We start from the raw sequence: 12,959 nt of genomic DNA on the forward strand, positions 1-12,959 counted from the left end.
ACAGCTAAGCATCATACAACAATTAGTTCACTCTCTGCCCCTCAGTGGAATCGAGAAGATAATTGAAAAAGTACAAGGACTTCTGAGTTGGGATAAGGACGGCTGGATAAGAAAGAAAGAAGAAATAATAAAACCAGAAAACTAAAGCTGATGATGCACAGTACAATTGCTCACTGCTAGCTGACCAAGGCCCAGACAGTCCCCAAGAAACAGCAGCCCTGCCAGACAAGCTGCCTCAGTTTTATTGCTGAGTATGAGATCACAGTTTATGGTATAACCTTCTAGACAATCTGGGACAGCTGCCCTGGTTCTGTCCTCTCCAAGCCTCCTCACTGGCAGGGTGGTATGAAAAGCAGGAAAGTCCTTGACATGACGTAAGAACTGCTAAGCAACAACTAAAACATCAATGTCTTATTAACATTATCCTCATCATAAACGTAAAACACAGCACCACAACATCTACCAGGAAGAATTACCTCAGCCAGTTCAGGCTGCCAGAGCAGTTCAACTTAGCTAGCTCAGTAAGTTCTCTTCAATTCCCTTTAAAATCAATAGCAAGGAACAGGCACTCCAAAATGCGGGTGGCTTAAACCCAAACCAGAGGTCGAAAACAGACCAGATGAAGTGTATCTCAGCAGTGCTTAATTATCTCTGTTCACCAATACACATTTTAATATCACTAGTTCTCATGTACTTCCTTACACTGGAGACAGTCGCAGAATTATGCAGCTGAGATACAGCTACAGATACACTACAATTGAAGAGAACTACAAGAGTCTTACCACATCCACTGGCCAAGTAACTGTTAGGATCCAAGGATACGCAATGAATTTCTTGTACTGCAATCCAGTTTCCTGCAATGCACGAGAAAAGAATGTAAATGATTTTTCAATGAAGTGTCACAGTTAATTCATAAAGATAATCAGTAATAATAAAAAATAATACAAACCACGCATTATATCTAAAAACCTATTACAACTTAGGATAATTTGTACTATATATATCTCACACAATCCAATGTCTTAAGAAAAATCTAATCCCTTCTCATTGCTTTATTCTTTATATACAAGCAGTGATGGAAAGAAAAAATGGTTTTTTAATAAAAAAGTTTTCTTGCTACAAGTAAGAGGCGATTTACTTTTAAAATTTAAAAGAAAACATATACCAGGTATAATTCCCATAGTTAGTTCTAATACACACCTTCCCAACATCTCAGTATCCATTCCTTTCTAACACCTAGTAAGTAGGTACTGTTAAACAGCTAAAGCCTTAAACAAAACAAAATACACATTCTGAGCTTTTGAAATTATAGAGAAATGTTTTCAGAGTGAGTATCAGAGATGTTTCCTGAAATCTACAATTACTACAAAACAAAAGGCAGATAGTCTGTAGTTTTTATTAGACTCAATGAAGCACTTCTATCGCCACCTGGCTATACACTACAGCAATAAACTTATTTATACTCTCATTAATTTTTTCAGCAATGAAATGGGAGAGGAACCTATAAAAGAATCATAGAAAGATTTGGGTTGAAAGGGACCTTTAAGATCTTCTAGTTCCAACCCCCTGCTTATACACCTCCCTCTAGACTAGGTTGCTCAAAGCCTCATCCAGTCTGGCCTTAAATGCTTCCAGAATAAACAACTGCTGCAAGAAATAAAATTCATACAGAAAGAAAAGCAGCAAAAAGAAACAGCATAGATTAAGAAAGAGGGAAAAACAAAAAAGCAGCAGTCCTAAAGACAAATCTGTCTCTCCAGTGAGATATGCTGTGGCACACAAAGAGTACATAAATGCCTCTGAATCACTATATTAAAGCCATGTGCTTCCAAGACCCATACAAGCTACTCCTTGAGCACCAGAGATAAGAGTCTCGATTCCTCTTCCTCATTCCATTAAGAATTTTCACATATGGATAAGATTTCTCTGAGCTTTCTTTCCAGAAGGAAGTCTCACCTTTCTCAGCCTCTCCTTAAATTAAAAATTAATAATTATCTTTGTGGTGCTTTACTGGACTCCATTGTGTAAACCTGTATCTTTCCTGTACTGGAGAACCCAGAGCTGTACTCAGCACTCCAGATGTGCCTCAGCAGTATAAGCAGAGAGGAAGGATCAGCCCTCTCAACCTGCAACAGACGCTCTACCTAGAGAAGGCCTTCTTTGCTGCAAAGGTACACTGCTGGCTCATGTCCATCTCATCACCCACAAGGACACAAAGATCCTTCTACATAGGGCTGCCTTGCTAGTCACCAGCATGTAACAGTGCATATAGTTATTTCTCCCTAAGTACACGGGGATTCCTGGGAGAGGTTTTTCTCTGCCCTATTCTTCAGCCTGTTTGTAGAATCATAGAACATTTAAGAGTTGGAAAAACGTTGCAGACAGCTTCCTCAGCACTTGCAAGTGCATCCCAACAGGGCCCATGGACTTACTAATGTTCTGTTTGCTTAAGGGCTCCTAACCTGATCCTCTTTCTGTTCTGCATCCATTGTCAGCAGGACTGCTGCTTCATTTAGCAGCGTGACCACATTTTCCTTAGTTTTCTTTTCAATGTTTATATACTTGCAGTTTTCTCTTCCTGCCCCTCACATCTCTTGCCAGATTCAACACCACTAAAATTTTCCACTAATATTAACAACAATTTTGCAAGGAAGAATAGTAATACTCTCCACTCTCATTACTTACAGCATTATCACTGTTCCATTAAATATTTTTTAAATGTAAATAGTCCTGCAAGGCCCTGCTTCTCAAGTAACTTAGTTATTAAATCATGTTTCCATTTTATTTGAAAAAAAGATAACTTCATGAGAAAAAAAAAACATGCAAACACAAAGTGGAAATAATTCATTTTAAAACAACACTCTACTTTGCTCCTATCACACTTCTGCTTTAAAAAAAAAATGAGTTTAATCCCAAAACATTTTCGCAGTCACCCAATATGTGGTTAATATAAAAAAGAATTGCACCTCAGACACCATTTTATCTGTATTAATTTGACAGTCATAATATATCAAAAGTAAACCAAACAAGCTGTCAGAAATTATTCTTAGGAATATTTCATTCCAGATAAATTATTTTAAGAATTTATTTTACAGTCAGTCTATTTAAAAACAGATTAAGAGAATTTCAAAACTCACCAAATTTAAAAAGATTTAGAGTATCGAACACATTGATTACCATCTAGTATTTTTCATGAGTAAAACACTTATCAAAAGTAGCACATTAAATAACTGTCTCAAAACTCAAGTCAAATCTCAGAAATGCTGCTATCATAGCATGCAGAATACAGCTTCTGAGATAGCTGTAGAACTTTTCTTTTTACCTACCAGGACAGTAAAAACAGTTACAGAGCAGTAACACACTACGGTGACAATAACAATCATAAAAATCATAGAATCATAGAATGACCTGGGCTGAAAAGGACCACAATGATCATCTACTCTAAACCCCCCTGCTATGTGCAGGGTCACCAACCACCAGACCAGGCTGCCCAGAGCCACATCCAGCCTGGCCTTGAATGCCTTCAGGGATTGGGCATCCACAACCTCCTTGGGCAACCTGTTCCAGTGTGTCACCACCCTCACAATAATCACATCCATGTACCTTCCAGAGTATGTAGCCTATCATGAATGCTATTTGGGGTTAATTAAGTTGGGAATGAAGTGCCAGATTAATAACTCACATGGCCAGACATTTATCAGGTCATTCCTGTCAAAAGTTAGTCCAAAAGCTAGTACAGTTCTAACACAAGGAAAGACACATTGGCAAATTCATCCTCTGTGGGAATTTCTACAGCAGTTGGTCTTTGAGACATGCTCAGTTAAAACAAGGCTGATGGCTGCAGCTTGACAAACCAATTCAGAGAGAAAAAAAAGTACAGAAGCAACTGTGATAGTGCTGCAGAAAATCTGATGTTGGTCCGCTATAAGTTGCTATCAAAAGAACTCTTAAGAGACAGACTCAGAAACATCAAGTGTGTTAATTCTGAAAGTAGAAGACAAAAAAAAAACATCCTGATGCTAAAATAGGTCATTACAACACCAAATTTCTCTTGTGAGGAAACAAAATTGCTTTCCTGAAGAAAGGGAGTGCGATACAGCTCCTGATAAGGAATAGGAAGTCACAAAGTCAAAGCTGCACCTACCTCATCAAAGGTTTCTGTCATTTTTTGCATGACATCCATCTTGTTTGAATGAATTCTGTTTGCATCTTGTTGGTGTGAATTTTGAAACATCTCTGCTGTTACCACACCTAAAAAAGTGATTTTTAAAAAGAATACTGAGAAACACATAACATTAACCACAGTAAGAACTTTATGTCAAATTTAGAAATACCAGAAGATAAGAGTTTACACTGGTATGGGCAATATATACACAGGGAGACACATGAAATGGAAGTAAAACACAAATTAGAGAAATCAATCCTGTGTTTCCTTGTGTGGCAATTTGGCTACTTGCCCTGGCAACCAGAAGGACCAACTGTATGCTGTGGTGCATCAGGTTCAGCCCTGCCAGCTATTCCTGCTCTGCTCAGCACTGCTGCAGTCTCAACTGAAGCACTGTGTGCAGGTTTGGGCACCACAAAACATGGACATAAAGCTATTAAGGGGCATTCAGAGAAGGGCTACAAAGATAGTGAAGGATCCTAGAGGGCAAGACAAGTGAGGAGTGGCTAGGGTCCCTTCTGTTGAACCCAGAAAAGAGGAGACTGAGAGGAGGCCTCACAGTGGCCTACAGCTTTCCCATGACAAGAACAGAGGGACAGCCTCTGTTCTCTCTTGTGACAGCAACAGGACCCAAGGAAATGGGATGGAGCTGAGTCAGGGAGGGTCAGGTTGGGAATTAGGAAAAGGCTCTTCACCAGAGGGTGTCTGGCCCAGGAACAAGCTCCAATCTGCCAGAGTTAAGGAGAGTTTGGACAATGCTCTCTGATGCAGGGTTTGAATTTTGGATGGTCCCATATGGATCCAGGAGTTGGATTCGATCCTTGGGGGTCTCTTCCAACTTGAGATATACTATGATTCTGTTTTCTCTGGCCACTCATTTACTGCAAAGATTAATTAAAACTTAGCCCATTGTTAATCAAAACGTTTTCCACAGAAGGCATATTAAAGAGCCAGAAAAATAATTTCATGTGTAAAAGGTATATTCTAACTGCTGAAATACAATCAGAAGTTTTAAGTGAACTAGCTAAATCTTTTAATTGTCATTCTGAAGCTTTTAGCTAGCAAACATACTTCAGATTACTCTCACCCACAGGCAATCAAAAAAGTTCTTAAGAGAGCCAATTACCTTGGCAGCCTGAGCACTGAATGAAGAAGTTGATCAGATCTAGAAGTGCCACATTCCTGTCTTGTTTGTAAGCTTCAACCCAATCATCTACCACACACTAGAACAGATTAAAGAAACTCATTAGTCAAGAGCTGAACACAGCGTGCTACATTTCACTGAGGACATCCACAATGGACACAAACATTTTACTGTCTCCATTAAATTATGAAAATGGCAATAAATTCCACATCATTTTGTTCCATTTCTAACAGAACATACAATAGGCTCTTCTGAGGCAAAATAAAGCCTTGAACTCTTCATTCCCAAGTTCTGCTTGAGCCAATGTTACAATTCACAGACTCTCTGTTCCCTGTTAGCAGGGAAAACAACCTCAGCTTTAATAAACTTAACACACAAAAAACAAAACATCCTTTTCCCAATTTCTTGTTACCAGTGAAGTAATTGATGCACTTTTAAAAACTAACTTCTGCATCGTTAGTAACTAGTATCAGCAACAGTCCCTCCATGTTCCCTTCTCCTCTAGTACCTGGTCTGTGCAGAATGCTGAAATAGCCCACTTAACCTAGAAACCAACCCTAAATTTCACTTCTACCGAAGTCCAGACTACAGCCTGTATGTGACAGAAGGTCACTAGTTATCCAGCCTTCAGCCCACCCACAGTACCACACAGGATCTCCAGCAGCAGCAGCCTGCACTCAAACTGCTGCCTTTTCAAGTCCTTCCCTTTCACACAGCAGAAGCTGTGCTCTTCAGGGAGCAATACTCAAGATAACACAGCTTCTGCTGTGGCAGAACATGCCCATCCAGATGCAGATTGTGGAAAAAATAGTGCCTCATATCCAAAACAGAAATACGTTTTTCACACATGCATACATGCGAGACACTACATACTGGAGGCATATGTATAACCATATATAAAACAAGTGAAGCTCCAGTTTTTAATCTTACATACATGTATACAAACATAACATACAAATATGAACATGCTCATACAGAGTATGGGGAGGTTGACTTCTTCACACTGAAGAAAACTGCTAACTAAACAGAAGCAGGGGAAACCTGATGGTTATGAAACATGCCATCAGATTGCACTGGAATGGGGTTAAAAGCAAATTGCTAAAACAAAGGCTTCCTCAAAGAAAAAAGAAAAAAAAGGCCTGACTTTCAGAATCCTGAACAACAAAGCTTCCTCCTGTTAATATTTTCTGTATTTTTTAGCATTACTGGCTTCTCAGATACTGCTTTAGGTACACATGTAGGTGGCTCCAAAAGTAATGCCTCCTATTTATTTCCATGGAATCTACAACAGATACAAAGAGCACAATAACACTATTTGATAGAGCAAGTTCTCAGCTATAAAGCGCTAGTTTTTAATATATTCACCAAAATTAGCTACGCATTTTCACTAGCAAGGAATGAAAGTCTGCATGTTGAGCTCATAAAAGCCTGCGTGGCTTGTCTTCCACATCACCACTGCTGAAACACACCACCCACCATCTCACTGTGCTCACATCCACTCTTTGGTCTTCATAAAAATTCAGCAAGCATCAACAAATGTCAGTTGGTGCCATTTTTTACCATATGGAGGAATTAAACAACACACCTTTGCTTCATTCATACTTCCACGTCAGACACAATTTTGTCAGACTGTCCTTCTACTGCCATCTGTTGCACAGCAACAAAATGTAACAGAATACTGGCAGGAAGACTCAACTCCTTCTGCCATACTACCAACATCCTCTTCTAATGGATACTGCCAAAACAATAAAATAGGATGCACTACTTTTGGAGAAGCCCTTGTATGTCCTTCCTCCTTTTAAATATTATTTTCACTGATTTAATGAAGATCCATTCTTTGCAAGAACCATGCTCACGTTAGTTTTCCAAATACACATTTGTTACCCACCCATGTGAGAAAAATAACAAAATTTCAAGCACACCCGAGTACAAATAATTGAAACAACCACTGTTTTCCCACCTTCCCTCCACCAACTCCTCTCAGAATTCAGAGCTGGAAATACCTGCATGGCCCGCTTCCCCATGCTAACCACTTCAAACAATGTAACTGCCTCAACCACTTCTCCATTCTGCAGCTGGCTCACTCTTCTGCTACTGGAAGAATTTCTCCTTATGTTTTCACACTGTTCTCGGACCTTCCGTTTTTCTCTCTGAAAAGAGTCAAGCAAAGAGAGTACATGACAAAATAAAATAACAGCCAACCACAGATAATTAATTATTCCCTAATAACAAGTTTGCCTTACTCTAATTGTAATGGTTTGCCCAGACTGCTATAAGCCTCAACAAGACTGACACAGCATCAAACATGACTACAAGGAAAGGATTTACCAGTTTGAAATTTTTTCCTCAACAAGTCATAAACACAGCAAAGTTAGCTGGAAAGCAGCTAATGAAAGAAGCTTCTATACAACTGTGTAATACCCATAAGGCATTTTTCAATGATAACTGTAATTTCTGAAGAGTCAAAGGTATGCACAAAAGTTCCTCTGCACCTTTTCACTCAGAGTAAACAGACCACCTGCAAATTAACATCAGCTGTGCAAAACGCACAGCTAAGGAAGAACACACACTGAAATGAAGTGACTGTTCAAAAGACAGTACTGAGGCTCTGATGCCAGCAGAATTTGGGGGTCAAGCTGGAGCCACTAACTAGGTTCTGGATACCCTGCATTGCAATTGTTTCTTGAAATACTCTGTTTTGTAACAATTGAATGTGACAAAACAAATGCTATAAACAAAATAAATAAACAAACTTACAGATGTTTTCAGGTTGCCATTTCTCACAGAGCTGTTGTTCTGCACAGTACACTCAGGCACAGTCTCATCACGGACAGCGTTCTCTCTAAAGCATAACAAGCACATTGAGGCAGTTAGCAGTGAAAAGAACCAAAACACACAGATACAAACCACAGAAGAAAACAAGAGCATACATACATGTTTTTATATTCCTACCAATGTAGAATGGCTTGGAAATTAAATTTTGTTACAAAAAAAAAAAAACTAACTTTAAAACTACAAAGAAATTTGGAATCTTTTCCAAACTATTACCTTTCCTAGAAGATACACAGGTAATTAGAAAACTAGAGAAACTATCAAAGACATCAAGGAAGGAGAAATTAAGTAAGCAAAAAAGAAAGCAAATAAATGAAACAGAAGGCTGACGTTGACTTAAAGCAGCCTGCAAGAGCTTTGCACCATCAATCAATAACATAAGTATACATCCACTTTGTAGGTCCTCTACACAAGAGAATAACATTTGATGGATCTACAGCCTAACACAAGAGAAGTTTTACTTGCTCTGTAAAACATGCTGAAATAAAAAAAAGACACAAAAAAATGATTTTCATTTGCAGGTCATTGCTAATATGATGGAAGAATAATTTTATAAACAAAGATGCACCTTTTGGGGGATCTGAAGCCATACATTTATCTGCAATGAAATCATGCCATTTTTCAGCATTCCCAATGCTAACAATATGCTTTGCGAAAGGTCATTTGAGCAGACGAGCTAGATCCCACTTGTGCAGCAGGTCCAGTACTGGTGGCTGGCTGCTATGGCCTCCTTTTAAACTACGGTGGCCAGGACATGAAGCCAGTTGACTTGTACTATAAGAAGGCACAAAAAGAAAGTAAATATGAGAGCGTACAGTCACTTAAATTTTCATGATACTGCTGCAACAAGAGAGTGTGCTAACACAAGCGAGCACTTTACAGAGAACACAACAGTGTATTACACTGTCAGATACAGTCAACTCTCCAATATCCAGATGGAGAATTAAATGTGCTTTGGATGCAGAGCCAGCTTGAGTCCTGCTAGGTTTATCAATGCCAGACAAGCACCATTCATCTTCCAAAGACAGCTTCAATCGGATAATGACTCTGCAAAGCCAATCCCAAGGCTGTGTACCATCAGCTGCAGGATGTAGGTCCTGATGTTACTTCGGTAGTGAGAAACTTCCATTTAAACATGGCTCTGTTTGCTTCTTGAATTTATTGGAACACTGTCCTGTAAGTGACGCAGCACTGGGCTTCTGAAGATTCCTATGTTGCTGTCCAGATTCCATAAAAATATATCCAATTTCTAAATAAAATCATGAAAATGTGTACGTCTCCTACAGAGAAAAATCCAATTACACCCCAAGAACTTCTCCTTACAGAAAAGTCTAGAACGTGCCATACTGTTGACAGGTGCAAGCTGGGAAAATAAATTAGGACAAACCGATCCTTAAATTGGTTGTCTAGATTTCTGCATGCAATAAAAGGAAGGAATTGTACTTCACAACCAAGTCAGCATGCCATGAACAACACTTTGCAGCTTTCAGAACGCTCCCTTTGATTTGTGATTGAGAACCACAGAAATTAAGTATCTCAAGCACTACCAAAAACTCCCTGCGTCAAAAGAACAAGCAACAAGATATTTTGCTTTTCTAATGCCAGTTAGTTCTTCTCAGATTATTTTACAGACCACAAATAAAAAAAGATCTGAGTGATCCCTACACATCTGTAAAGGAGCTGCCTCTCCTATGTGATTAAACTTTTCCATTCCTAATTTTTTTAAACAACATACAACATTATACTGCTAGATTAACGTGTTTGTACTTGTACTAGTACTACAGCTCAGATGCTAGCTGGCATTTTGTTACATGCTACCTGTTTCTGCAGTTTACCTCAATGTAATATGCAACATACTCTCAAGCCTAAGCTGAATTAAAATATTTAAGTAATGGGAGAAAAAACAACCACACTGCTGCAGGATATTTCAGCCAAACACTTGTCTGAACACATGCTAGTTTTAACATCTCCATCTAGACCATACCTCACTGAAGCTTTAACTCATGCGGCTCCTCCCCAAGAGCCTCCTAGACGTCCTGAAAATGTGTGCAAACATTATGCACACAGAAAAAACACTTCCACATAACTGTCCACTGATCCCGTACTGCTACTCTTGTCAGCTTATGCCAGGCAAAATCTGCCAGTAGCAAAAGGGTTAAGCAAGTCAGTGAAAGCTTGGTATATGGAATAGCAGGCTTACTAAAGCTCAGCAATAATGAAAAGACTGTTGACCTACAACTTCCTCATGTGGGCTAACAACTCCAATAAAACTACAGCTCTGTGATGAAACCAGTCAGACTAACTTTCACACACGTGCTAAGCACTGCTGAGAACAACCAAGGAATTTAACTAAGCACTAAAGAGCTACTAAAAAGCCATTCCATTTCTGAATCATTTTGGGTATCAGTGCACCACAGCACTTAAAAATTACTTTAAAAGATTCCACATCATAAGCCCCTAAACAATAAAACTGCATGGGGAAAAAAAATTACTAAGAGCCTTCATAGCTTGATCCTGCTTTGGAAGGAAAAAAAAAGGGGGCATTTTCACTTTGGTACAAACTTCATTATGAACTGGACTAGTATGTTTTATTGCATTTAATGTATTCTTTAATTCCCAAAAATTTTAGGTTGATTAGCAATCCTTGAAAAGCCTTTAGATCTTCTTTGGTCTTATTTGGTTCCTTTATATTTAGGTGTAAAAATCCCTGTACCTAGAAACATTTAATTTTGGCAGAGATATTTCCAATGCCTTATATTATTAGTACTCATACTTCTTTCTTTTCTTTTTTCTCTTTTTAATATTGCTATTTCCAGCAATGCTATTCATAAGGGAGGTAAACACCTGCCCCAATTAGACAAGAGTCTACAAACTGAAGCCATTCCAAAATTAAGTATTTCCACTGATTTCTTTTTTTATCTGCACAATTTCTTTAGAAGAAATTGCAAAAAAAGAATTAAGACACTCTCTTAATTTCTCAAGCAAAACAGGAACTACTGTATCTAGTCCTGAAGATGACACAATTATTACTGCAGCAATCCTTATGCATAACAATATTTATAATACCTTTTCAACTACATGAACATAACAGGAGGTACAACAAATTTCGAAGCAATGTGTTGTTTTCTTTCTCTCCACGTCAGTCTGCACCTCATCAAGCATTCTGACATAACTCACTGCCTTGTGCACCAGTAAGGAACACTTCCCAACCATTTATTTTGTTTCTGTCAGTGATCAGTAAGAAAGCACAGGCAGAATGCCATTCCTATCTCATCATAATTCTGACCTTTAGACCCTGCTACACGTGCCCCACAGGCACACTTTCACCATGCCTTCCTGCCACAATACAGTCCTTTCACAAGCACTAGAAGTGTTAGTGATGAGATAAAAATACCTGAAGCAGGAAGGAAGCAAAGCCCTTCTTCCAGTCCTCAAACAACACTATTGTGAGAATTTCTGAGCTCAGTTTTCCCAACATAAGTGTTTCAAGCAGACTCAGAGACTCAAAAAGAAAGCTACCTCCGTAACACTGAGGTTATGTTCCTATGCAGACTAATTGTTCTTTTTACATTACTGGACAAATCCTACCAATGTAATTTTTCAATTTCTTCACCTTTCTGAGACAATATTAGAAGTTCAGCTAAACAATCGCCAGGTGCCTTCTTGCCACTTTTGACATTGCAAGTTTGATTACAAATGAAACATTCTGAAGAGGCCATTTGGCAAGCTACGTTGATTAGCATCACAGGCTAAGGGCACCTCCAAAAGCTTAGGGAAGCAAAAAACCTGAAGTGTGCCTGCTCAGAAGGTGACCAGAACAACAAAGGACAAGCTACAGTGAGTCCAAAACAATTAATGCTGGATACCTAAGAAGTTTCACTCTTTGAAACCTATACAAGATATGCACACATTTATCAACTTTTCTGTATCTGCTCTTTCTACTTCTTTGTTCCATTCTTTAAGTAATACGAGCAAATTTGATTTATAGATCACCTCAACTTGATGCCTAAAAATACATGCTTTGAAAGGCAGGGGGAGACTTGACATATCCCTGTGAAAGCAGCTATGGACAAGTACATCTTCTCTCTATGCCCTATGATGGAAAGGAATACACAGTGCCAATAGGCAGACCACAGATTAACTTAGCACTCTTCCATTTCAGCACTCTAAACATTACTGCAGTGAACATATACGCCAAGACTATAAATCTGCCCATCTTTACTCCCAGAATCACAGAACGGTTGAGTTGGAAGGAACCTCACAGCCCATCCAGCCATGGACTGAGCTGCCCCCCACCAGCTCAGGCTGCCCAGGGCCCCATCCAACCTGGCCTTGAGTGCCTCCAGGGATGGGGCACCACAGCTTCTCTGGGCAGCTGTGCCAGCGCCTCTGAGTGAAAAGTTTCCTCCTAATATCTAATTCAGGCTAGGTTTATTTGCACTCCAATGAACAAGGCACAGAAACAAGACCAAGACCAGCATAAAACACCACGTTTAGAGGATGCTAAACAGTACACCGAAGGTAATAAAACACAGACATTGGTAACAAGCCCCAGCACATCACAAAATACCCCTTTTAACCCTGGCACCCCCACAACACAAAACCCAAGAGGCAGCACCCTCAATTACAGAGAAAAAAAAAAAAAAAAAAAAAAACTGTGTCGGGCCTTACTTGTGGCTGGGGAGGTTACAGGCTGCGTTGGGCTCGGCTATCATTTCCACTACATTCTTTCAGCGGCACAGGCAGCGAGCTGACCTGGCCGCGCTCACAAGTTAACGTGTCTCTTGCGGGCAGAGCGGCGGCAAACTGTCGAGAGAA

At 39.4% G+C, this 12,959-nt stretch overlaps 1 protein-coding gene across 5 annotated transcripts in view; it reads right to left on the reverse strand.

Moving 5' to 3' along the window:
- Positions 1-12,959, reverse strand: part of LOC116230793 (cohesin subunit SA-2-like) — a 58,383-nt gene that overhangs the window by 44,880 nt on the left and 544 nt on the right. For all 5 annotated transcript variants that reach the window (XM_031596161.2, XM_090126364.1, XM_090126356.1 and 2 more), the window contains exons 2-7: positions 12,813-12,947; positions 8,067-8,151; positions 7,313-7,459; positions 5,292-5,388; positions 4,145-4,251; positions 783-854 (exon numbers count right to left, since the gene is read on the reverse strand). In XM_031596161.2, the coding sequence (XP_031452021.1) occupies positions 783-854; positions 4,145-4,251; positions 5,292-5,388; positions 7,313-7,459; positions 8,067-8,151; positions 12,813-12,856 (552 nt within the window). In that variant the 5' untranslated portion in view covers positions 12,857-12,947. The remainder of the gene's footprint in view (positions 1-782; positions 855-4,144; positions 4,252-5,291; positions 5,389-7,312; positions 7,460-8,066; positions 8,152-12,812; positions 12,948-12,959) is intronic.

Source organism: Phasianus colchicus, chromosome 1, assembly GCF_987193195.1.
Source record: "Phasianus colchicus chromosome 1, bPhaCol1.hap1.1, whole genome shotgun sequence".
Lineage (NCBI taxonomy): Eukaryota > Metazoa > Chordata > Aves > Galliformes > Phasianidae > Phasianus > Phasianus colchicus.